Source organism: Seriola lalandi, unplaced genomic scaffold (assembly GCF_002814215.2).
Source record: "Seriola lalandi dorsalis isolate HSWRI2012SDOR001 ecotype SW California unplaced genomic scaffold, Sedor1 jcf7180002054426, whole genome shotgun sequence".
Lineage (NCBI taxonomy): Eukaryota > Metazoa > Chordata > Actinopteri > Carangiformes > Carangidae > Seriola > Seriola lalandi.
Window position 1 is genome coordinate 118,263 of NW_019524979.1, and position 22,281 is coordinate 140,543.

Genomic DNA, 22,281 nt, shown 5'->3' on the forward strand with positions numbered 1-22,281 from the left:
AAATTATTGCCTGCAATTAGATAACACATACAGGGCCAAATGCAATGATTGATTTAGTGTAGTTTTACAAAATAATTTGGTCAGGAGTTATTGAACAATGGAAGGAGTTATTGGTCCATTTACGGTATGCATGTCTATTTTTCAGTTGGTGTCTTACTGTATTCTTGTTTAAAATGTTTATCTACATTTTCAACATAAAATATGTACTCACCATATTTTGTCTTCTTTTTTTTCTGATTTGGCCTCAATCAAGTGATGAGATTGTCTTCAGTTTTTGAAACACACCAACAGCTTTAGTTTCGGTGAACTTGCCATTCAGCTCGAAGCCTCTCCCTCCTGTAAATTACATTTCCAGTGTGGTCAACATGTTGCAGTTGTATTAATATTACCTGGTAATGCTGTCTCACAAATTATGGTGGTGAAGTTGAGAGGAAAGGTCAGGAATGCACCATTTATGTATATCAACATTTCCTTAGCCTCCCCACATCAAACAGAGAAAGTCCAGGTTCCTCTTGTTTAATAGCGTTACTTAGCAACTGGGGTGCCTGGCGCCAGGACTTTATTGCCATGTTACTGGCCCACAGAGGGAAAAGAGATTTCAGGAGCAGTTGAATGCTTTGCCAACTTAGATGAAACAAGTTTAGATAGGTATTCCTTGAGTAAAATACTTGATAAAATGTTCAGCAACACTGTCATTTAGATGTTTTGTTTGGCTAAACACACGCTCTGGTAGATTAATTGAAAACAAGGTATTTTGAATGAGCAGTTTTTGTACTCAGCAGTTTGTTAAAGAGCAACTTTTACGTGTGTGCCTCCTTTTGAATAGATGCCTATTAAAATATTTACATTAGTGAAATGAAAAAAAATAAAAAACAGCAGGAGAAGAAACTAATGTTTGTCTTAGCTATGAAGCAGGAAATCACTGATTATTCTTGGAAATCAGTGAACTGTTCTGTGACAGATATTTGAAAGAAAGTTATTGTTCCTGTTTGACCAGTAATGAATAACCTCTGTATATCAAAGCATAGCATTTAAAAAGTCACTGTAGAAGGAAAATATTACTTCCTCTTTAGAGTAGCTCACTTTGCTGATGGAGACTAGCCACACGAGTTCCAGTGTTACTGAAAGTACATTTCCTCAGAGCCTTCAGATGGCACCATGTGCTACATCCTTACTATTTATGCTACATACTGTAGCTAGCCTCAATCCCATAACTGCTCCTACAGCTGTGTACACACAATTTCTGTTTCCTGAATCACTCACTCACCTCCACTCTGCTGCTTCTGAACTCTGCTGTGTTACATTTCAACACTGGTTGCTAGGCAACAGAGCAAGCAAAAAAAAACTTTGTGTTGGTAGGCACTTCTCAGTGATCAACCTCTGATGCTAATTCAAGGTATTTGTTTTTATTGTGTTTTAGAAAGACTCCTGTGGTTGAAAAGACAGCCCTTGCTAAATGGCAGGTAATGCAATAAACACGGCTCTTCATCCATTTCGTTTTTATCTGAGTTGTTTGTGCTCACAGATTCAGTTCTTGCTCCTTTCACATCAGTAATGAATGACTGCTAAAATGTTGATATGACATGAGGAGTAATCCAGATCTAGTTTTGATTATAAATGTATTCCTGTGTTTAGAGAGGTATTTATATTATTCTTGTCTGTGCTCTAGAAAGGGGAGATAAGTAACTTTGAGTACTTGATGCATCTGAACACCATCGCTGGGAGGACATACAATGACCTGATGCAGTATCCAGTGTTCCCTTGGGTCCTAGCTGACTACCAGTCAGAGGTAGGATCTCACACAACACAGATAACCTTTATATTGAAGTTCAGGCACCATGGTAATACAACTGTTAGTGCTTTTGTTACACCAAGCCATTGTAGAATGTGTATAACATCTATTGAATATTCTGTGTGGTGTGTATATTTTCTCCTTACCCTCATCCCATCGTATTTTCTCCTCAATAGACACTTGATCTCTCAAATCCTGCGACATTCCGTGATCTGTCTAAGCCAATGGGAGCTCAGACAGAGAAAAGGAAGCAGATGTTTATCCAGAGATACGAAGAAGTGGAGAACAGCGAGGGTGAAGGTATCTGTTCGTCTTATCACTCTTCATTCTTCTCACCTATTCTATTCACTGTACTTTTTATTCAGCACACTGTGTGTCCTTTTAAAATGATTCACTCTCTAGGAGATTTGTCAGCACGATGCCACTACTGTACCCACTACTCCTCAGCCATCATCGTGGCGTCCTTCCTTGTCAGGATAGAGCCGTTTTCACACACTTTCCAGGCACTGCAGGTGAGGCCTTTAACACCAGGAAATGCAATAAAATATCCAGACTAAACTCACAGATGGAAAACTGTCATTTTTTGCCCTTTGAAACAATAAGCTGGTATTAGATAAAATCCTGTGGCTCACAGCACACATTGGATGTGACCTTAATAGGTATGTCGGTCACTTGCCTGACTAACCCATTTCCACAGAAACTTCTGCAGTTAAGAATAGCTTTGAATAGAAAGAATACACATTTTTCTCTGTGTGAAACCACTTTATTGGTTTGTACCGTAACAATAAACACATCCATCACATGCAAAAGTACAATACTTTTTATCAGCTCATTGAGAGGTCAATAATAAAAGCTTAGAATCATATATATTAAAATGCTAAATTTACTGGATGAGTTTCTGAACCTTTGACAGCAGCCATTTTTGTTGCATCAATTCATGGCTCATCTAATAGACTGAAGCTCTGCATACTCTTACACACATGAATACAAATATGCATGTATACACACATTACAGTAAGTGATAAATGTATGATGTATAAGATATAAAGGTGGATCACTTCCTGAATGTAATCACTGCTGATCACTGTAGGTTTTGTCTTAAGGAAATGTATCGGTCTGTTCAGTCTGTTCATTAACCCACAGGCCCCTCTGCAAACCCAGTGCTCCAGATGCCCATTGACGTTCATCACTTTGTCATTTTTTATTTTCGAACGTAATCTTGCTAATAATATGACTCTAATATGAGCTATTTTCAGCACTCCAGACCCTCTTTCAGTGCTGCTTTTGGTATGGAAGCAGATTATAGGGAGATTTCAATATATATGCAAATAATTACAGAAAGCATCAAAAAGAAGCCAATGCAAATAGCCACAGATGTTACCAATTTATGATGCTGCTTCCAATTGATTAGAATGAAAAGGCATGCATTTGATAGTCAGAATAAAGCAATAAAAATGTTAGTCTGGTGCATTACAGTGCCTTTTTGTCTTCTGTAGCGTGTAACGGGTGTGTAGTAATATCCATAACTGAATTTTCATCTCTAACTGAGTTTACCAGTATATATGCTATTTTCATTCATTGAGGTAATTGTTTTACTCTAAATTACATTCTCTCTCATGAGATTTCCGTTATAGATTATGGAATTTTACAGAAAGATGAAAAGCTTTCTTCAAATAGCAAATCTTCCCCCTTACATAATACAATGAAGAATAAAAAAATATAGTTCACTACACAGAATCATGCAGACTACTTTAGTAATATGCCTGTTGCAAAGTTTGGTTCAACTGTGTGCAGAAGATCTGACAGTGTTGTGCCTCGTCTCCCGGACAGGGAGGGTTTGATATCCCGGAGCGGATGTTTCACAGTGTAAAGAAGGAGTGGGAGTCGGCCTCCAGAGACAACATGGGCGATGTCAGAGAGCTGATGCCAGAGTTCTTCTACCTGTCCGACTTCCTGCTCAACTCTAACCACATCCAGCTGGGTCAGACTCAAAAATCATTCTCTGTATATCTAAGTGAATGACTCAAAGTATGAATTTCCTGTTAACATATTTGCCTTGTGCACACAATTGTATTAGTAATGCGCTCAAAGCATTAGGCTAGCATTATTCTTATCTTTCTTATTGTCCAGACCAAAGCCAGCAACGTGTCTTTCTCTGAGTACTTTCTGACTTTCTTACCCTGTCTGTGGCTTTCAGCCCCAAGCCCATTTGATCTGGGTAGTGTAGTTTTTAGAAAATGTTACTCATACAGTACAAGAGTAAATAGTGAAGTTGTTGGACTATTTTCATTATTTTCATATTAAGAGATGGTCTAATGAGCATTTACAGCAGCAGGATGTTGTATTTGGGGCTGAAAAAAATAAAAATGATAAGATAAACTGCAGTGCACATGTTCATTGTAATGAGGAAACATATCACCTATTTCAACCATCTGGGTCATTGATGTGTTTTTAATAGTTTTTGGACAACAATGGAGGTGTGTGCCACAGAGGAATTAGCTGTATTTGTTTCAGGCTACACAGCCAATACTTTTTAGTACACTTTATTTTGGGTTTGGTCTTAAAGAAATACAATATCACCAGCCTTATCCTCTAAAGGTATCACATAACACAGGTGTTAATGCACGCACAGTACATGCGTGTCCTCATGCATGTGCAAGTTGACAAACAAACAAAACGGGGAACCACTCATCAAAACATTGCTCCATAGTGCCCTCAGTGGCAAAGAAACTCACTGTGATGTGATGTGACCCAGAATGCTGTATGTACTGTATGTCCATATCTTTGTAGGTTGTTTGGAGGATGGTACTGCTCTGGGAGATGTGGAGCTGCCTCCTTGGGCGAAAGGTGACCCCCAGGAGTTCATTAGAATCCATCGAGAGGTCAGTGACCCCCGACCCCACCACGCCTGTCCATTACAATTGGCCAGTCCGGCCTGTTACATACAGGGAGCTTTCCCATAAGACCTAATAATGTTTGTCAATACTAGCAGATGTATGTACACAGAAAATGCACTGTTTTAGTATCTTAAAAGTAGTATAAGTATCCACTGTAACAGTGCTGGTAGCTGCCAATTTATTTGTCTCCATTCTTTCTACCACAGTATAAGAGACAGATCTTATTCACAACAGCCACTGTCAAATTCGTGATATTCTCTAAAGGCCATCTTGTGCCACTGAGTTTGGTTCAGTTGAATTCTTTTAGTACTGACTGTTTTCAAATATAAGGAGCAGTTGTTTTTCTTATCAAGAAATTGCATGAAAAGGCAAAGAAGTTGAGATGACAGATGATGAAGGACAACAAGCCTATTTAACACTATTCAGGGCAGGCACAAGACAGTCTTTTTCATAATGCCATTATTTCTGCCAGCTGTTTATGGGCTGAATATTCTCTCTCTTTTCTCAGCTCTTTCTTCTCCTTCCCTGTGTGGGGTTATTGTATAACTCTGCTCTTTTCCTCTCTGTTGGTCTGATTTCTTCAGAGTGTGACCCTCCCTTTTTCCATTCCTGGGGCAACTATGATGGTTATCACTCTGTAATCTACTGAACTACTCATATTGCCTAGCATTCTCATAAAATTAGTGACTTTAGAAGATTGTTTTTTCTTCCATAGACAAATTAACTGAGGACAATATATCCTCCTTATGATGTTTTTTTTTTTGTTTGTTTTCTTTTTAGTTTTCGGTTATTCCAGGATGGGTTTATTAAGAATGGGTGCAGGGTATGGCTGGTCATAATGCCCACTTTTCCTTATTAACTCTTCAAAACCAATCTCTGTGTAATTTTACTGAAATCATTCTTTAATTCTAACATGAAGATATGCTCATAACCCAGCTGTGCAGCTTCCTGCTGTTCCAGACTTCTAAATTGACTTTTGGAAGAAATCATACAGTACCTGAATAATTTGATTGGTTGTGCATTCTGCTATAAGTTTTTTTGTTTTTCTAAACTCTCATTTTAAGAGTTTGACTGATGGTTTTAGTCTCACTGTAATAACAATGAGCACTGCATACCTCTGTATTGCTTCATTGCACTGCTGCATAATGCAGCATAGTAGTTTTGTAATGGTAGTTGACTAGGTGGTCTTAGTTTGTGCAACAATCTCCTGCACTGTTTCCCTTAGGTGTTGGAAAGTGACTATGTGAGTTCCCACCTCCACCTGTGGATCGACCTCATTTTTGGGTATCGGCAACAAGGTCCAGCTGCTGTAGAAAGTGTCAACACGTTCCATCCTTACTTCTACGCCCAGAGAGGTCGGCAGAATTCTAAGGACCCCCTCATAAGGAGCACAATCTTGGGATACGTCAGCAACTTTGGCCAGGTTCCCAAACAGGTAAAAAGAATTGGCTTGGGGAGCAGAAAAGACTTTCTGCATGTAGGTGTGTCATATTGTTTTTAAAATAATTATTCTTTGTGAATCACCTGCTTCTTTTCCATAGCTCTTCCCCAAACCACATCCACCTCGCAGTGGCTCTAAGAAAGAAGGATCAACACCACCCCATCCAACTCCATTTTTCTTCAAACTGGATAAACTGAAGACCACTGTGCAGCCATTCAGAGGTACAGGCAGATAATAAAAGAGGGACCTCAATTATCTTAATCTTAAAGGAATTGATACCACTCTCATGTCTGTGCACTTTATGCCACAGCCTGTAGTCAATTAACTTATCTTAGTACAAAGGCTAGAAGCAGGTGGACACCGGCTACCAGCACCTTTAAAGCTTGGTTTTACACTATTTTTCCATACAGTATTAAACATATATATAACATATTCCTTAGTGAGCTTTAGAGGGGCTGGTAGCCGGATATTTTTTTCACCTTTGTATAGAGCCAGGCTGTCTGTTTCACCCGTTTCCAGTCGTTATGCTATGCTAAGCTAAGCTAATCAGCTGCTGGCTGTAGCTTCATATTTAGCATAGTCTCAGCCAAAATGTCAAACTATTCCTTTAAAGGAAGGTCTGAAATTAAAGTATTATAATATAACCGTGTAAACAATGGATATCAAACAACTGAATCAACAAAGCTATTTTCTGCTGAGTAAACTAAATTCAATCAATTATAGTCATCTGTATTTGGCATTATTGTATATTGTTCCACCTTTATTTTATTTCACACCGTTTGATGTCAATTATTATATACAAGATACACCCAGGTCTCAAGGGAATCATTGAAATAGAGCGAGAATGTCCATAGATTAATTTACACTATGGAAGAAGTAGAAGGAGCTATCTGTTAGAGCTACAATATGGAGATGACTCTTCCGCTGAGCCCTACTTAATAATCTGAATATCCCTACAGGCCCACTGAGGGAGAGGAGATGAATCTGCGAATGCTCAGGGAGAGATTCCTGCATATTACATTTCATATTAAATCTTAGAGTGTCTGATCTGATCAATAAGCAGATAGAGATGAATAGGAGGAGGAACACTAAGACTAATGCAGACACGAGTTCTTTCTGGGGATTTTAGAAGCAGAACTGGTGAAAGGATATAATGATTTCTGCCTGTTCCTGCATGTACAGGTCAATTACAGGCACAATTACAGCCGCTCTTTCACTGCCTCGCCCACATATACACACACACACACACACACACGCGCACACGCACGTACAACTTCCAGGATGATGGTGTCCCCCTAGGAGAGAGTCTTGCTCAGCTTTTTGTAACCTGGGAATAGCTGTTTTAATTGCCCAGTTTTCTGTGGTCAGTTTAATGAAATTCTTTACAAGTTTACTGGGCTACCAAACTCTTTAATGTGATGTTTCTGAACAGCCATTACCTTTATTTGGCCAGGCAAGTTTATTCAGGTACACAAAAGGCAGAATGAGGTCACCATTACTTTTTATAGGTGCATATTGTATAACTGACAATTTTCTTTTATATAAAAAAAAGAAAAAAAAAAAGCACCCAATTACTTTCTTTCTCAACTTTTTACTCACGGTGCCCCGTGCTCAATAACACTGTAAACCCCTCTGCAGAGCTGACAAGAGGCCCAGTGGGTCAAATACTGTGTCTGGAAAAAGAGGTCTTGGTCCTGGAGAGAAACCGGGTCCTCCTGTCCCCTCTGTCGACCTGCTTCTTCACCTGGGGCTTCCCAGACAACAGCTGTGCCTTTGGAAACTATGCCACAGAGAAGGTATGTGTGTGGTGTTACACAGTAGTTTAATTTTACATTCAATTTCACACAACCCTCTAGGTCCACCTAGTTGCATGAATCAAATTGAAATGAGACAATTTCAAATCTTGTGGAGGCCCACATTGCACATCCATGAAGCATGGACTTGTTTTTAAATGTGAGAATTGGATTGATAAATTCATTATATTATAACAACATACAACTTTTACTCCCTTTTATTGATAAGTGCTCTGTATCAGTGTTAAACACATTTGCGGAAACTGAATTTTATCCAGTTTTATCTCATACATATGAAGCATCTCACTGGGTTTGGGTCAAGCCACACACACCAACAGCTAATCAGTATCATATCCATAAACTCATTCACTTTATGCAAACACACATAAACCATGTCATGACGGTTCTATGTATGTCCATCTCTAGATCTTTGCTGTGTGTGAGAGTTTATGTGATTGGGGCGCGACATTGTGCGCAGCCTGTCCCAACCCGACGACCGTCATCACCGCAGGAACCAGCTCCCCGGTGTGTGTGTGGGATGTAGCAGTCAACAAGGACAAACTCTCTCACATGAAACTAAGACAGGTTCGTTTGTCTCTGTGTTTGTTTGCTCCAGAGATTTAACAGTAACATCCAGAGTGTATTGGTAAACATAGTCATGTATACACACATTCAGAATAACACTGACCCAATTTTTCCTCATAGCCGTTATACGGTCACACAGATTCAGTGACATGTCTGGCGGTGTCGGAGGTCCACAGCTTGATAGTAAGTGGCTCCCGTGACCTCACTTGTATCCTGTGGGATATGGAAGAGCTAAGCTACATCACCCAGTTAGCAGGACACACAACCGGCGTCTCTGCACTGGCTATCAATGACCTCACCGTAAGTCCACCTCCTTAATCATCCTCTCAGTAATTCTCTACCTTCGCTCCTCTCAAAATCTCTCTCCTCCCTTTCTTTTGTTCTGTGTAATTTTTGGCACACTGTTCATTCAGCTGACAGCATGAGGAAGGGAGGATTCTTATTGTTGACAGCATGCGTATCCTCTTTGTGTGTGTTTTGCCTTTTTTGTGCATCTCTGTATATTTGTGCGCACATGGGTGTCAACACCATGTTGCTGTTTTCTAGGGTGAGATTGCGTCATGTGCGGGACCTCTGCTCTACCTGTGGACCATGAGGGGTCAGCTGTTGACTTGCACTGACACTTCCTGTGGGCCTCAGGCAGACATTCTGTGTGTAAGCTTCACACAGCGACACGAGTGGGACGCCAGGAACGTAATCGTCACTGGCTGTGCAGATGGCATCATAAAGGTGATTTTTTTTTTTTTTTTTCTCTTTGTACGACTTGAACATAGGGAGGAGAGGTTGCTCTGTGTAGTCCCTACTTTTGCATTAGCTTTGCAGATAGCGGCTTGGATGTCCATCAATGTATTAATATCAGCATATGGGTTGAGTGTGTGTGTGTGTGTGTGTGTGTGTGTGTGTGTGTGTGTGTGTGTAACTGTTTACGCCTAGGATTAATATAAACACATGATGCCTCTCTGCAATCAAAGCAGCAAACTCCAAATTAGGCTTCACTTGGGAGTGGGTGTCCATGCCACATGCACAGCACACACACAAATGGTATTATTACTTTATTATTACCTTGAGTTATGGGGTGTGTGCGTGTGCTGGTGCGTATGTGAGTGTGTTTTGTTATTATGTTGAATTATGTCTGATTTTGCAACTCGTTATGTGTCTCTCATACAGATATGGAAGACAGAGTACACTAGAACACAATTACCTGGCCCTCCAGAAGAGCCTGTGTCCCCAGGGCAAGACCGAACAGAGAGAGACGGTAATGTTACTGGCAGTAGGATCAGATATGCATGTAGGTGCTGTATTTATAACAACACAGATAATGGGAGTGGCTGACAGTAGCACAACTGTGAGACTGACTAAAATGCAGCTGCTCAAAGAGTTTCATGTCTCAAAAAGAAGCCCATCACTAACTAATTAGATAAATCCTGAAGTGTGAGATGATTATTTATAACCGCTCATCTTAGAGCTAGACAGCATGATTTCCAGATGAGAGATTATAATGCTTACCCCATCCCTCACTAGCGTTAGGGCTAGCTGGAATTATGTTGTTATAAAGTTATTAAACATAGAGGCAGTAAACACTGATGAGTAATTCTGCTGACGTGTGTGTGCGTGTATAATTTAGAAAGCAATAATACCCAGATCCAATTTGGCATACATTGGTTACAGCCTCGCGTCACCTCATAGGAGTATTATGCTTTGCAAATTACATTGAGACAAGTCTTTACGTAACATTGAAACATTTATATTTGAGGGATTTTTCTCCCTTTAACAGCCTGCTGACCGCAGATAAACAAAGTGTTAAAGCAGAGGAACATTTTTTTTGTGGGGACCACTGGGTCAGAGTTACAGAGAGAGCGGACACCTGCCCTGTGATTCAGTAATAAGTGGAGGCTGATGTATTCTTATGATGTATCCACAGTGAGTAGCTCATGCCAGGTTAAAGGCTGGGAGAGACATCTGGTGTTGTGTCAAGAGCTGAACAGAAGTCAGGCTGTGTCCCAACGCCGCTTCAAGAAAAATCCAGCCATCACAGCTCTGGCCATGTCCAGGTATAGTAAATACCTTAATATCATGCACAAACTCAAGAGAGGTGGGGATTTAGTCCCTGGTTAAATATTTTGATACTAATACTGTACACTTCAAGAGCTAACTGAATATTGGCTGAATTCTCTACAACTCTGAATCACATACTCGTTTTCGTTTTTTCTACTATTGCATGCTTTACAACAGAATACATTTGCATTACTTTCTCCTGTGTAGGAGCCATGCTACTCTGTTGGCGGGCGACGCCTGGGGCAGAGTTTTCACCTGGACCTGTGAGTGAGAGGTGGCAATGTTTGAGCAGTTTCATGCCTTCAGCCTCCATTTCCATACAGCCTCTATCCTCTCAGAGAGAGACTGACACAGGAAGTTCATCACTGTTTTGTGTGTGCATTCAGGGATACAAGTGTTACAATATTTGATACATTCAAGTCTCAGACAATATTTTACCGTCTACTTTAGTATTTAATTCCCTCTTTTTTTCTGTAAATACTGAATTTCAACAAATTTGAATAAAACTGTTCATGGTCATTTGTCTAAATCTTCTCATGCGAGTCTGTCATTTTGATTATGACTGGCATTAGGACTTTAATTTATTTTTTTATTTTTTTTACTTCATCTCGGATTCATACAGGTGAAAGCGGAAGGACAAATTCCCCAGAACTGCTTGGTTGATTTGGATGAGAGAAATATTGGAAAACACTCACCACACACCATTTCTTAAAAATAAGTTAGCTCCGGGCCTCTGGCAGAGCTAACTAGGGACCACAGCAGAAACCTGTGACTGAACTGGGCAGCTTTAAGCTGAAAGCAACAGGAATTTTGTGAATGATGACCCGGCGTGTGCAGGCACAGCCAATGTTCCCTGAGAGCTGCAGCTCTCTACTAGTATTGTAGGACTGGAGCAGTTCCTTTTCTCATGAATTGCACATCAAGCCTTCAATACTTTGAAAACTACTGCACACATGTCAGCGTTTTACACTATGAGGTTGAAGTGTTTTGCTTTGGTAAATGTTTGTGGTATGAACAATTCAGGATGTTTAGTTAGTTGTGAATAGTTTCCTGGACTTCCTTTGTTGTTTTTTCACTTTTTCAATTTGCATTGTAATGTGGCATTTATGAGTATTTGACTTTTATTTTTTTTTAAATCTTCCTATACCATTCCCCTCCACAAGTTTACTGTGATCATGTGTAGTTTGTGTGTGTGTTGTGGATGATGTAAAATGTGTTTGGGTCTTGTTGGGATATCCGTTCTGCTTGTCACAGCTTTTTGTGTGCATTTTTATGGTGAACCAAGGACAGATGTGCCTTTTTAGCCACATCAGACTGTTTTAATCTTTGTAATCACGGCAGGGCCTCGATGACACACTCTTGGGAAAAACTGACCCATTTGAAGGGGGACTGTGTGAGATTTTCTAAACATTGATCATCATCTTTCAGTGGAAAAGTACAATGCTGACACTCACCACATCAATGCACTAATGTTCCAATAAATAACTTACCATCTTAAATTATGTTAGATTGTCGAGATTGTTGAGGCTCGTTCTCTTTCTGCGTCTCGCTTGCTCCCTCATGCACATGCACCACTGTTCTCTGTCATAAAGGAAGAGGTCTCTCTCTTTAACCTTTGTGTGTGTGGCTAATTGTGCTAAGTGGAGTAGCTTAATAGAGTGGAAAATAGTCCTCATAATTTTCCCAGAGAGCGAGCAATGACCTTCTCTAAAGACAACGGCCATCTCCATTCTCTCTACACCGCTGGTTTTATGATATGAAATGTCAAACCATTGGGTTCCTCAGAATAATTAAATCAAATAAATTATTGCACCTAGGCAGAACCATCTTGTAGCCTAACCCAATTATAATGCACTGTAAAGCTAATTATTAACCATGATTACAATTAGTCTAATTTGAATAAATGTAGTCATTAGCGGGTTCATCCTAGTCAGTGAGTCTGAACTGTGGGGGATGATGGTCTCTCTCTCGATCTCTCCCACTCAGAGAGATGGGTGTGGATGTGCATCATTCTCTTTCTCCGTGCACCTCTTTCTTCATCCCATTTTTTTTTTTTTTTTTCCACACACTGACCTTCACAAAATGGCCTACACCCTTCACCTTTCCTGGGTGATGGAGCGTAATGCCGCTTCCAGGATCCATGTTTGCTGTTTATGTCTGAGCCGCTGAGAAATCAGAGGCAGAAGACTCCCTGTGCAGTTTCTGTTTGTCCCCTACATAATCCCCGTAAAACTGCAACTTGATGTTTTTACACTTTTTAGATGGATAAAACAAAGGAGACATCATGTTTTCATTAGTTAGCTTTAGAGGTGCTAGTTGGAGCTTTTTTTTTTACCTTTTGGACAGAGCCCGGCTAGCTGCTTCCCCCTGTTTTCAGTTTTAATGCTAAGCTAAGCTAACGACCGCTGGCTGTAGCCTTACACTTATCAGACAGATGCGTGTGATCTGCGAACTCTCCGCCAAAGAAGAAAACAGTTGTGTTCTCTTAATACATTACAGAAGTCATTCATTTCTCATTTCTCAGTCTGTGCTGCGGCTCATGTCAGACGCTGAATGCACCACAGCTGTTTGTAATATTTTGGTGGTGTTTTTCTTTTGTCGTCTCAAACAGATCTTGCTTGTGTGACCCCCGAAAAAATCTGACAAAGTGCAGTTCAACAGTTAATTAAAAACAGCGTTTATAAGAATCAAAGGCTGCACTCTCTGAATGTCAGACCCAGGCATATATTTATTCATTTTGTGTATTAGTACTGTAATTATAAATGCATTTTTAAAGGCTGAGTGGCCTTATGACACTGCAGCAAGAGAGCCTGGACAACAGTTTCTTTCCACACAGTCTCCTGAGTTTATACAGAATAGTTACCAGTAAGAGCATTCTTATAAACATCTGGCTCACAGGCCAGCGATGCCAACAAACTAAACAACAGAATTATAAGACCCAAAAATTGCTGTGCTGGAATGGGACTGCACAGAGGAAACACAAAAGCCTCATTTGCCGACAGTTGTAGCGTACTTACAGCCAAAAAACAAATGCTAAATGCCATAGTGATAGTTCATAAATATAGTCCTTTTTGATGCCGCTCAGTTCAGTTCGGAGAGCTGAATCTCTGCCCTCACTTTCGGAGGTACCAAGCTGCTTTGTTTACAGCTGTTTCTCCTGGAAGAGGATCTGAGCGTACACAGTGTCCGGGCTTGAGGGTGTGGGGTCCGGGCTGGAGGAGGCTTGGGGCTCCGGCCTCGGTCTGACCAGCTCCAGCTCTGCGTATGTCAGACTTTCCTCCTGAGATACTCGAGGCTAGAGGAGGGAGGGAAGGAAAGGATGAGAAGAACTTGGAAGGAATTTAGCTCAGAGATAAGGCAAGAGGGGAAAGTATTGCAAAGTCGATATAAACATTTCAGATTTCCCCATAAAAAAAATAAGAAGTGTATGTAGGGAGTGTATGTGTCTTGTCTCTATACAATCTTTCACAGCAAACAGTAGTATTATTCCACTTTCCGTAGTAAACATCAGAATAGTGCTTCTCAGCTGCAGAAAGTATGTGTTTACAGGGTTTGCAGGACCTCTTGGAACATTCAGTTTACTCAACAAACATTTGATACAATGGGACTCCTATCCAACGTCCTCAGATCCTTCTAGTTACACTAATCCAATCAGTATGTGCGTGCAAAAGAAATGCTCACAACTTCATTTCACTACAAAATCACACGAACGGCATCAGCAGAGGCACTGATGATGATCCTTAGTTTGAGTAGTTTTCTTCTGTATATATATTTGTTTGACACTTTTATTGTAGATATAAAACCAATGAAGCACTCTAAATAATTGTGTTTGAGAAGCAATAAAGCTAAATAGAATTATCAAGCTCATAACTGAATGAAGAGACGGCAATAAACTCCTGTAGACAATCATGCAGTCATGAGACAAATTCCCTATTGTGCATATTTCAATAACAACTCTGCATGAAAAAAAAAAAAACATCTTTTCAAAATGTTAATAAATACATTTTAACAAATACATTAAATGCATATGTTTCAATAATGGTGTTATGGCAGTAGTGGGCATAGGAATAACTGAGCTTGTGTGATGGGTGACAACAAGGTGACTTACGGCAGCAGATCTTCTTGGCTGAGTCTTTAACCTTCTGGGCTTTTGAGGTCTCTTTGCAACAACAGGCACTGAAAGACAGATACAACCTTAATTGACTGAAAACAGCAGCCAGGAGGAATGAATTCACAAATACAAATGTGTGATTGAAGTCAAAATCATCCTTCGCAACCACTTTATATTAAACATAGTCAAAGGGAAGCTTATAAGAGAAGTAAGAGCTTCATTCTGCCATTTCCAGTGTCAGTGTTGAATTGTCCTCAGACAATACGCAGGATTTTACCTAAATACAGCGTTAAAGTTTCATCCTCAGTTTGTTTTCTGCTGGTCTCCCAGTCTCTCTGCTGCTGTTTCTGTCACGGAAAATTGAATTATGCTGGAGATATCACTTTCTGCTTTTTTACTTGCTGGATGCATTCATTTAATATTGTTTCCTTTACCCGTTAATTCCTTTTCTAAGCATCACGGGGGGCTGGGGCCTCCCTCAGCCCCCCATGACTCTAATGCCTCCGATGTGTTTGGAATTTAAGAGGAAACTCAAGTGCCACACAAAGATACAAAGACTGGGATTTGAACCAGGTCCCTCCACGCTGCAAGATGACACTATTAACTTCTGAGCCACTGTCCTCCCTCTGAACCAACACATTAGATTGTAAAAGCGTCTCATCTTGGATGTTCATATTAGAATTCAGTCCATTTTATTTTCCTGCATAAAATATATTGACACCCTAATTGAATGGTTCCCAGCTTGGGTCTGAGGGGGTTGGCTCTTTTTCTGACTTTTCTTGAATTATTGAAATACTGGACACTTTTGCCTCTCCAGGCCTTTAAAACACCATCAAATCTTTTAAGTGAAAAAACACTCCATACTTCTTCCAATTCATCTCTACACTGAGGCCATAGCAGGTGATGAGGATTCTGGAGCTAAAAAGGTTGGGAACCACTGGCCTAATGACCCTTTTTTTTTAAAGAATTAAAAAGTCACATCCTGCTCTCAAAATGTCACTTCACCTTTGGCTGGTATGTGCGGCGGTGGCTCTTCAGGTAGTTTAGGTGGTGTTACTGTGACTCTTCTGTTAGTTTTCTGTCTTATGTCTTTCCTCTGCGCTCTTGGGGAGGAACTGGAGGAACTGATGGAGCTGGTTACAGTTTCTCCTGAGCTGTATGGAGCAGAGGAGTTGTAATTAGAGCTACAACTAACGCTTTCGTTTATCCATTAATCGATTATGCACATTGTCCAATAGCATGCTTTATGTTTTTCATAAAATAAAATATGGGCAGTTAATCCTTGTTAATTAATTGTTTCATTACTATTTTTACAGCATACTGTACCTGCTTTCTGGACATTTGACCAAGAGGTAACTGGCTGTAGAAAGAAAAAAAAAAAATCATGTCGACAAAGACGTCCAGGGTTTGTTTTGCATAGAAAATATAAAGTTACAAAAGTGAAGTTACTGTAGGAAAACAAATGATGCTATTTACCTTTGAGTCTGTGTCTTCTGTGAAAGTACTGGCAAGTGAGAACCAGCGTGAACAGGAAGATGGACAACAGGCCCAGTGAGCAGATCAGCACAGCGCACAGATACACATCTTCACAACACAGACAGATGATAATCTTAGAGAAAAATCATCGGCACAGTGGCTTTATCAAACTTGTATATGGTAAAGTGAAGAGGTACCTGCAAATAAACGCCACAGTCCTTCACTGCTACCATCCTCAAGAGTAAAGTGCACTGGAGAAACAATTGTTAGAAAGAAAAAAAAAAAAAAGGTCAGCAAAATCAGAAAACTGTGCCCAGACAAAAAAAATCTTTGTAAATTGCTGTTGTCTGAGGGCACTGAACCAACACAGCAGACAGCCTGACATTTCTGGTTTCCAGAAATATCAAAACCGCTGTCATGAAGGGAGAGTCTGTTGCAGCATCAGCCAAACCCACCACACACACACACACACACACACACACACACACACACACACACACACACACACACACACACACACAGACACACACGATCAACACACAGGCCTGGCTGCAGTGCAGTTCTTGGACAGTGTTTGGGGGGTTCCCTGTTGCTCTGCTTCTCCACTTCCTTTTGTTGGTCACTTCACAATTGTTTAATGTTGCAGTTCTTTTTTTTTAATTTTTTTTTTTATTTTTTAAAATGTGTGATAAGAGAATGAATAAAAAAGTGGTCGGTATGTGCCAGTGAATGATGGGCTGTGTATAGGTCAGGGGTATTTGACAAGGAGAGTGAACAGAGGCTATGTACATAAATTACTTTGTCTCCCTGCTCCCCATAATGAGATTTTAATACGTCTTTTAAACACAGGTTGATAAACATATTAATAAGAAATGATAAGGTGTTAACTCTAATTGACTTCCAGCCTGTTTCCAGACCATTAATTAATATCAGGGAGCAACACAATGGCTTTTGTGTTGTGACCAAGCGGCAACAAAAACTGTATCAGATGTATCAGCGATCAGGTTTACAAGATACACTTTCGATAATGCGCCACAAGTGATGCGTTTTTTCCAGATACTGTGGCCAGTGTTCAATTAGATGTTTTCTAAAATATGTATCCAGTACCCAGGAGTAAGCCTTAAAAAACAAGTTTGATTATAGACATAACAGGGATGCTTTACAAAAGTGCAATGCAATGCATGAGCCCTTCAGTATGTTTTTCTTTTCAAAATCTTAAATGTATAATTTTTTTTCAGTTGTGTAAATTCAATGCTACTGTAATTATAGAGGGCCAGTCTGCTGTGTTTTATTATTTTGTCCACCCACAGTTTACCATGAAAGTACAAGTAATGTCTGCCTAAGGAAAAGACAAATTGTCGCCGGGGCTCCCTCATTTGTTGAGGCGACAGGCTATATGTAACAGGCATCTCTTGGTAATGTGAGCCGTAAGCAGTCAATGTAAGTGGACCGCACATATGACCTTCACAGTGTGGTTAGCCACATGCTAAACCCTGCGTCTGATTAGTGTAAGATGCCCGAGGTTAACAGGTTGGCTGTTAGGGAGGTACACACAGAGGAGGAGTTTATGAAAAAAGGTTTTCATGAAGAGCCAAAAACCCATAAAGTAAAGATTTATGTTCATCTGCTTTCCCACAGTCCAGCTGTGAAGGCGGGATTCAAAAAAGTGAATCATCCACTGAAAGAAGTGAGATTTTAGAGATATGGGAGAAGACGAACCATCTCCCCTCTGTGCAAAACCTCTTGACTAAGGCCCAGTGATCTCCGTGGGGTGTAGCCTTTGCTCTGAGATCTGCAGACTGAAACCTGCGGACTGAGGGGTTCCCTGGATTACAGTTACAGTAGAACTTTGCTTTCTCTTTGTTTACCCGCATAATGTCAGCTCTTGTGTTTCTGGTTCTGCGGTCGATGCATGTCGGAGATGCCTGAGGTTGTGTGGCTTCCTTAGTGGGACATTGCCCTGAATATAGGGCAGGGCGTTGTCAGATGGCTCAGTCTGAATTAAACTTCTAGGCATACAACTAGCGAAAGGTAACCTGCGCAACCCAGTCAGGTGTAGCCACACCTATAGCCCCTTAAATGTGTGCAGCCAACAGTGACAGATGGCTTCCCAGCAGTCAATCCAGTTCAATCAGGTAAAAGATTGTTCTGTATAAAGAAGTATTTATTGCTGCATGTGATTCAAATTAGTTCTTAACCAGATTTGCTCAGGTTGTTTATTGTTGATTTCTGCAGGAACCTTGGCACGGACTAAATAAGTTCCACTGCAGCTGAATTCTCAGGTAAATTTTCTCCTGAGGCCTGCATAAAAGTGAACCCAGAATGCTGACGTCATGTAATTCAGAGTTTTTGAACGTGGCCAGCTCAGCAACACTCTACCTTTTGCTCCTCATGCTCAAACACACAGAGTGATATTGTTGAGTGTGGTTTGGCTGTGTGAGCTCATTGTTTTGAGATGGAAATGCCAGAGGATTGGGGTCACACTCAAACACATATAGTGCTCCACTTAGAGCGAATAGCGCAGCTAGAGTCAAAGAACACAAGCTGCACATTTCTCTTTGCCCTTGGTCCTTCAATAAAAACTGTTGCTCTTCCATTTAATCTGTCACTTCTATTGCCAGATAACATGGACAGCATGCCTCCACTGATAGTGTGCGGCTGTGAGGGGATTCCTTGGAAAGGAGAATTCCATGGAAAGCATTTTCAGAGTAATAGCACCAGAAATCCCCTTTGCCTTACATTTGCTCCTCTCTTGTCAGTGACCAGGGTTGCGCAAAGGTATAAAAAAAAAAAAAAAAAAGCAAAAGTATTAGAGAGCTCTGCGCAAATTTCTTTTTCTGTACTTGCCTGCATGAACTAAGCGAAGGTTAATAAATTCTCTTGCATTTGATCTAACAAAAAGCTAGAAACACTAATATTTTTTGTTGATGTTTCACTGCCTAATTCACTTTTGACTTGCCCTCCACCAGGGGACACAGCCCCAGTGCTGCAGAGCTTCAACATCTTGATCAAGGACACCTAGACAGGGAGGATGCTTGTGGAGAAAGGACCTCAAACCCCTCAGCAATTGGCTAACATGCTTAATTTAAAAAAAAAAAAGAAAAAGAAAAGCAGCTTGTCTTGTCTATCCACACGAAGAGCACAATGTGTTCAAGTACACCTTCAGTTACCTGTGAGCTGTGTGGTGCTGGTACCATTGGACGATGCTCTCCATGTGTTTCTGTGTTTGCGGATCTCCTGAACCTTACAGGTGTAGAAACCCTGCTCCGTCCCTGTCACATTGAATATCCGCAGCCGGTACAGCTCTCCCTCCGTTTCCTCATGCAGACGGAACTTTGACTGGGGGAAACGACGGGTGTAGTTCCCGTAAATCTTAATTTTCTTTATGCCCATCTTTACAATCAGGAACTGAGTGGGCTCGAGAGCAGGGGGAGGAGAGGGGGATGGAGAGGGGGGAGGAGGCGCGAGAGTAGGAGCCGCAAGAGGAGAGAAGAACCAGCGAAGGATGAGGACGCTGTTGCTCCTCTTCCTCTGAGATACCAGGCAGGACAGGGTCAAGTTGTCTTTCTCTGTTACCATGACAACAGGTCCAGGGGTCACTGTCACATTCAGGGCGTGACATACCTCTGTTGACAAGAGACACAAACAATACAGGCAATATGAACAGCTGACATCATTATTTATTCTTTTTTAAATGTAGTTTTTGTTTTTGTGTGCCGCACTGCGCTGCGTGTACTGCACCCTCTGACACAATAACACAAACCAAACCATAAAATATTCTTTTTTTCCAAACAAGAGTGCAAAGATCTGGTAGCGTGAGTGACTCCTCCCTGCTTTTTAAATTAGTAATTAACAGTTGGTAATGTTTCCCACATGGAGAATGTCTGGGTTCATTTTTGCGAGATGTTTGATTTCCTCCCATTTGAACATAATTGTGGCATTTAGACAAAGCAACTTTCTATGCACACCCACAGTGCCCACTGGGATTTATGGTGTTAGAGCTCACGCTGGTTCTACTTATATATATATATGGCATTCCATCAGTGGATGGGAATTCAGTTCATAATATCTAGAAGGCATAAGAGGAAAGAAAACTAGACCAGCCTGGAGGTACTCGTGTTTTATTCTGCTGCCAGCTGGGTCAGGTCTGTCTAGAGGAGACATGGTGTCTGGACACAATATGTGTGATCAGACAGGCAAAGAGAATCTACAGGTGGGAGACATTCATCTTCAGGACGGTACATTCCGAAACAGGCAAAGAGAAACACGACAGGATAACAGGGAACATCTGGGCTGCCTTGCTGTTTTTTTTTTTTTTTTTTGTTTGTTTGTTTGTTGCTGTGTGAGTTGGGAAATCTCCCTCAGGGTCTGTGCGCCACTATTTAATGTGACAACAAAAGCAGCAACAGGGACTCAAACCAACATAACACAAAACCGAACATAACCAAAAGATTACAGGGCAGGAAATAGGAGTTGTAGATCCACTTTATGCCACTTTATAGAATACAAATTATACTGAAGTTTTCTCTGATCACATAGAACGAACCTAACTCTCCGAGCGATTTCATTTTAAACAAAGCTTTCAACAGACCTTCTGCTACGTTAATATTGCTAAAGATTATTGTACTTGCAACTTTTGTTTGTTGTAGAAACAATGAGTAATAGGAAGTGTTTACTCTTGTATGTTTGACATGATTTTCGTGCCAAAATTTCATAACAAACTCAAAATTTACAGTTTCACAGTGGTGTACGTTAGATTTTAGGTCAACTTAGACACATTTTCTTTCTTTCTTCCTTTCTTGCCTGCTCACTCGCATTCTTACTGGTTTATACTGCTGTAAACAAGGTAAACTTACCTGTGACCAGAGCCTTAGTCAGGACAAGGACCACTATAGAGAAGTACATTTTCCACAGTCAGCGAATCCATAAACCCAGACAACTGCACAGCACTTACACAAGCAGCCACATTCAAAACAGAGCCTGACTACACGACCCACCAGAGCCCTTACCCACCATTAACTCTTCTCCTCTTTCTCCTTTTTTCTGTGTAATATGAAACAGTAAATGTTCTGTTCCCACTTAGAAACTCCCACTCACTCTCCCAGTACTCTCTCTCTCACTCTCTCGCTGACTGTCTCTCTCCCTCTCTCTCCCTCTCCCTCTCCCTCTATTTCTCTGTGTGTCCTGCAAAACGTAGGAAATGTCATTTCCTGTGTTTCTGTGAGGAGTCTTGGACCATGGCCCAAAACCCCAGAACTCTAAAGCGATGGTCAAATCTCGTGGTTTTGTGTGTGTGCATGCGCCTGTCACACTGTGTGTCATTTTGAGAAGCATATTCAATAAAGCGCTGAACATGCATTTCCATTACCCAAGTTACTCTCAGAGTCAAGGGGTAATGCTCATCTTGCACCTCCCCATAAAGCTAACAAAGAGGAAATGTTGGTGTTCATATATGTGAGCCTGCACGCATGTGTTCATGCATTTATGTGGATGTGGATGTGCGTGTGTGTGCTGGGACCTCTCCCTGTCTGGCTGCTGGACAGAGTGGCATGGGCTTGTCTCTGGCTGTGGTTGTCAGACTGTCCCAGTGGTATGAAGCCTGCTGCTTTATTGGGCAGGCTAAACTGCTGAGGCAGGGCTTCTGCTGGCGCTTTGAGCTCTGCCAAAGCCAAATGGAATTACACAACAGATTTAACCCTTCATACATATGACCTACTGTATGTAGGATTCTCTTGATGGATGGATTCAGTGGAAAATGTACTGGCTGGGTTGATTACGGTGGTTCAAACTTTTCTAACCATGACAAAATCTTTTGTTTTGAAAAAGAAGTAATTGTACTGTACTAAGTTTAAGTCGTAGTACTAGTACAGTACTAGTAGTAGTTTTATCAATTCAGGGTCACATGTAAAAATGTTAAAATAATAGTTACGGTGACTGTAGAATGTAAAATGTCTTCTTAACTACATCTTTTACTTGGGGTTTCCCTCAAGTTTTCCTTTACTTAAGTCTGAAGTTCAAGTCTTTTCTCCAGTGGAGGAATCACTCTCCTCTGCCCTGCAGTGGTCAAAGCAAGTTACTGCTCCTCAGGGGGACAACAATACTTGAGGTTACTGTGAAGCTGGAGAGTATAT

At 40.8% G+C, this 22,281-nt stretch overlaps 2 protein-coding genes across 4 annotated transcripts in view; one reads left to right on the plus strand and one right to left on the minus strand.

Annotated features, from left to right (window-relative positions):
• wdfy4 (WDFY family member 4) overlaps positions 1 to 12,062 on the plus strand; it is a 40,240-nt gene extending 28,178 nt beyond the window's left edge. For all 3 annotated transcript variants that reach the window (XM_087175221.1, XM_087175222.1, XM_087175223.1), the window contains exons 50-64: positions 1,421 to 1,463; positions 1,670 to 1,789; positions 1,969 to 2,092; positions 2,195 to 2,304; positions 3,623 to 3,773; positions 4,583 to 4,674; positions 5,915 to 6,124; positions 6,231 to 6,351; positions 7,769 to 7,926; positions 8,350 to 8,508; positions 8,629 to 8,808; positions 9,055 to 9,237; positions 9,676 to 9,763; positions 10,430 to 10,559; positions 10,771 to 12,062. In XM_087175221.1, coding sequence (XP_087031347.1) covers positions 1,421 to 1,463; positions 1,670 to 1,789; positions 1,969 to 2,092; positions 2,195 to 2,304; positions 3,623 to 3,773; positions 4,583 to 4,674; positions 5,915 to 6,124; positions 6,231 to 6,351; positions 7,769 to 7,926; positions 8,350 to 8,508; positions 8,629 to 8,808; positions 9,055 to 9,237; positions 9,676 to 9,763; positions 10,430 to 10,559; positions 10,771 to 10,834 — 1,933 coding nt within the window. In that variant the 3' untranslated portion in view covers positions 10,835 to 12,062. The remainder of the gene's footprint in view (positions 1 to 1,420; positions 1,464 to 1,669; positions 1,790 to 1,968; positions 2,093 to 2,194; positions 2,305 to 3,622; positions 3,774 to 4,582; positions 4,675 to 5,914; positions 6,125 to 6,230; positions 6,352 to 7,768; positions 7,927 to 8,349; positions 8,509 to 8,628; positions 8,809 to 9,054; positions 9,238 to 9,675; positions 9,764 to 10,429; positions 10,560 to 10,770) is intronic.
• Positions 12,063 to 13,271: 1,209 nt separating this feature from the next.
• Positions 13,272 to 21,285, minus strand: vstm4a (V-set and transmembrane domain containing 4a). Its single transcript, XM_023410586.2, has 8 exons — positions 21,007 to 21,285; positions 19,321 to 19,776; positions 16,348 to 16,401; positions 16,151 to 16,258; positions 16,001 to 16,034; positions 15,680 to 15,828; positions 14,672 to 14,739; positions 13,272 to 13,858 (listed from the first exon to the last, which is right to left on the minus strand). The coding sequence occupies exons 1-8, from the start codon at positions 21,053 to 21,055 to the stop codon at positions 13,706 to 13,708; spliced, it is 1,071 nt and encodes a 356-aa protein (XP_023266354.1). The 5' UTR covers positions 21,056 to 21,285; the 3' UTR covers positions 13,272 to 13,705.
• Positions 21,286 to 22,281: the final 996 nt, after the last annotated feature.

Coding starts and splice junctions, on each gene's coding strand:
- vstm4a (XM_023410586.2), bottom strand. CDS start 21,055: ATGTACTTCTCTATAGTGGTCCTTGTCCTGACTAAGGCTCTGGTCACA. Junction 16,259..16,347: donor ACTGTGGCGTTTATTTGCAG/GTACCTCTTCAC, acceptor TGTGTTGTGAAG/ATGTGTATCTGTGCGCTGTG. Junction 15,829..16,000: donor GTCAAATGTCCAGAAAGCAG/GTACAGTATGCT, acceptor TGCTCCATACAG/CTCAGGAGAAACTGTAACCA.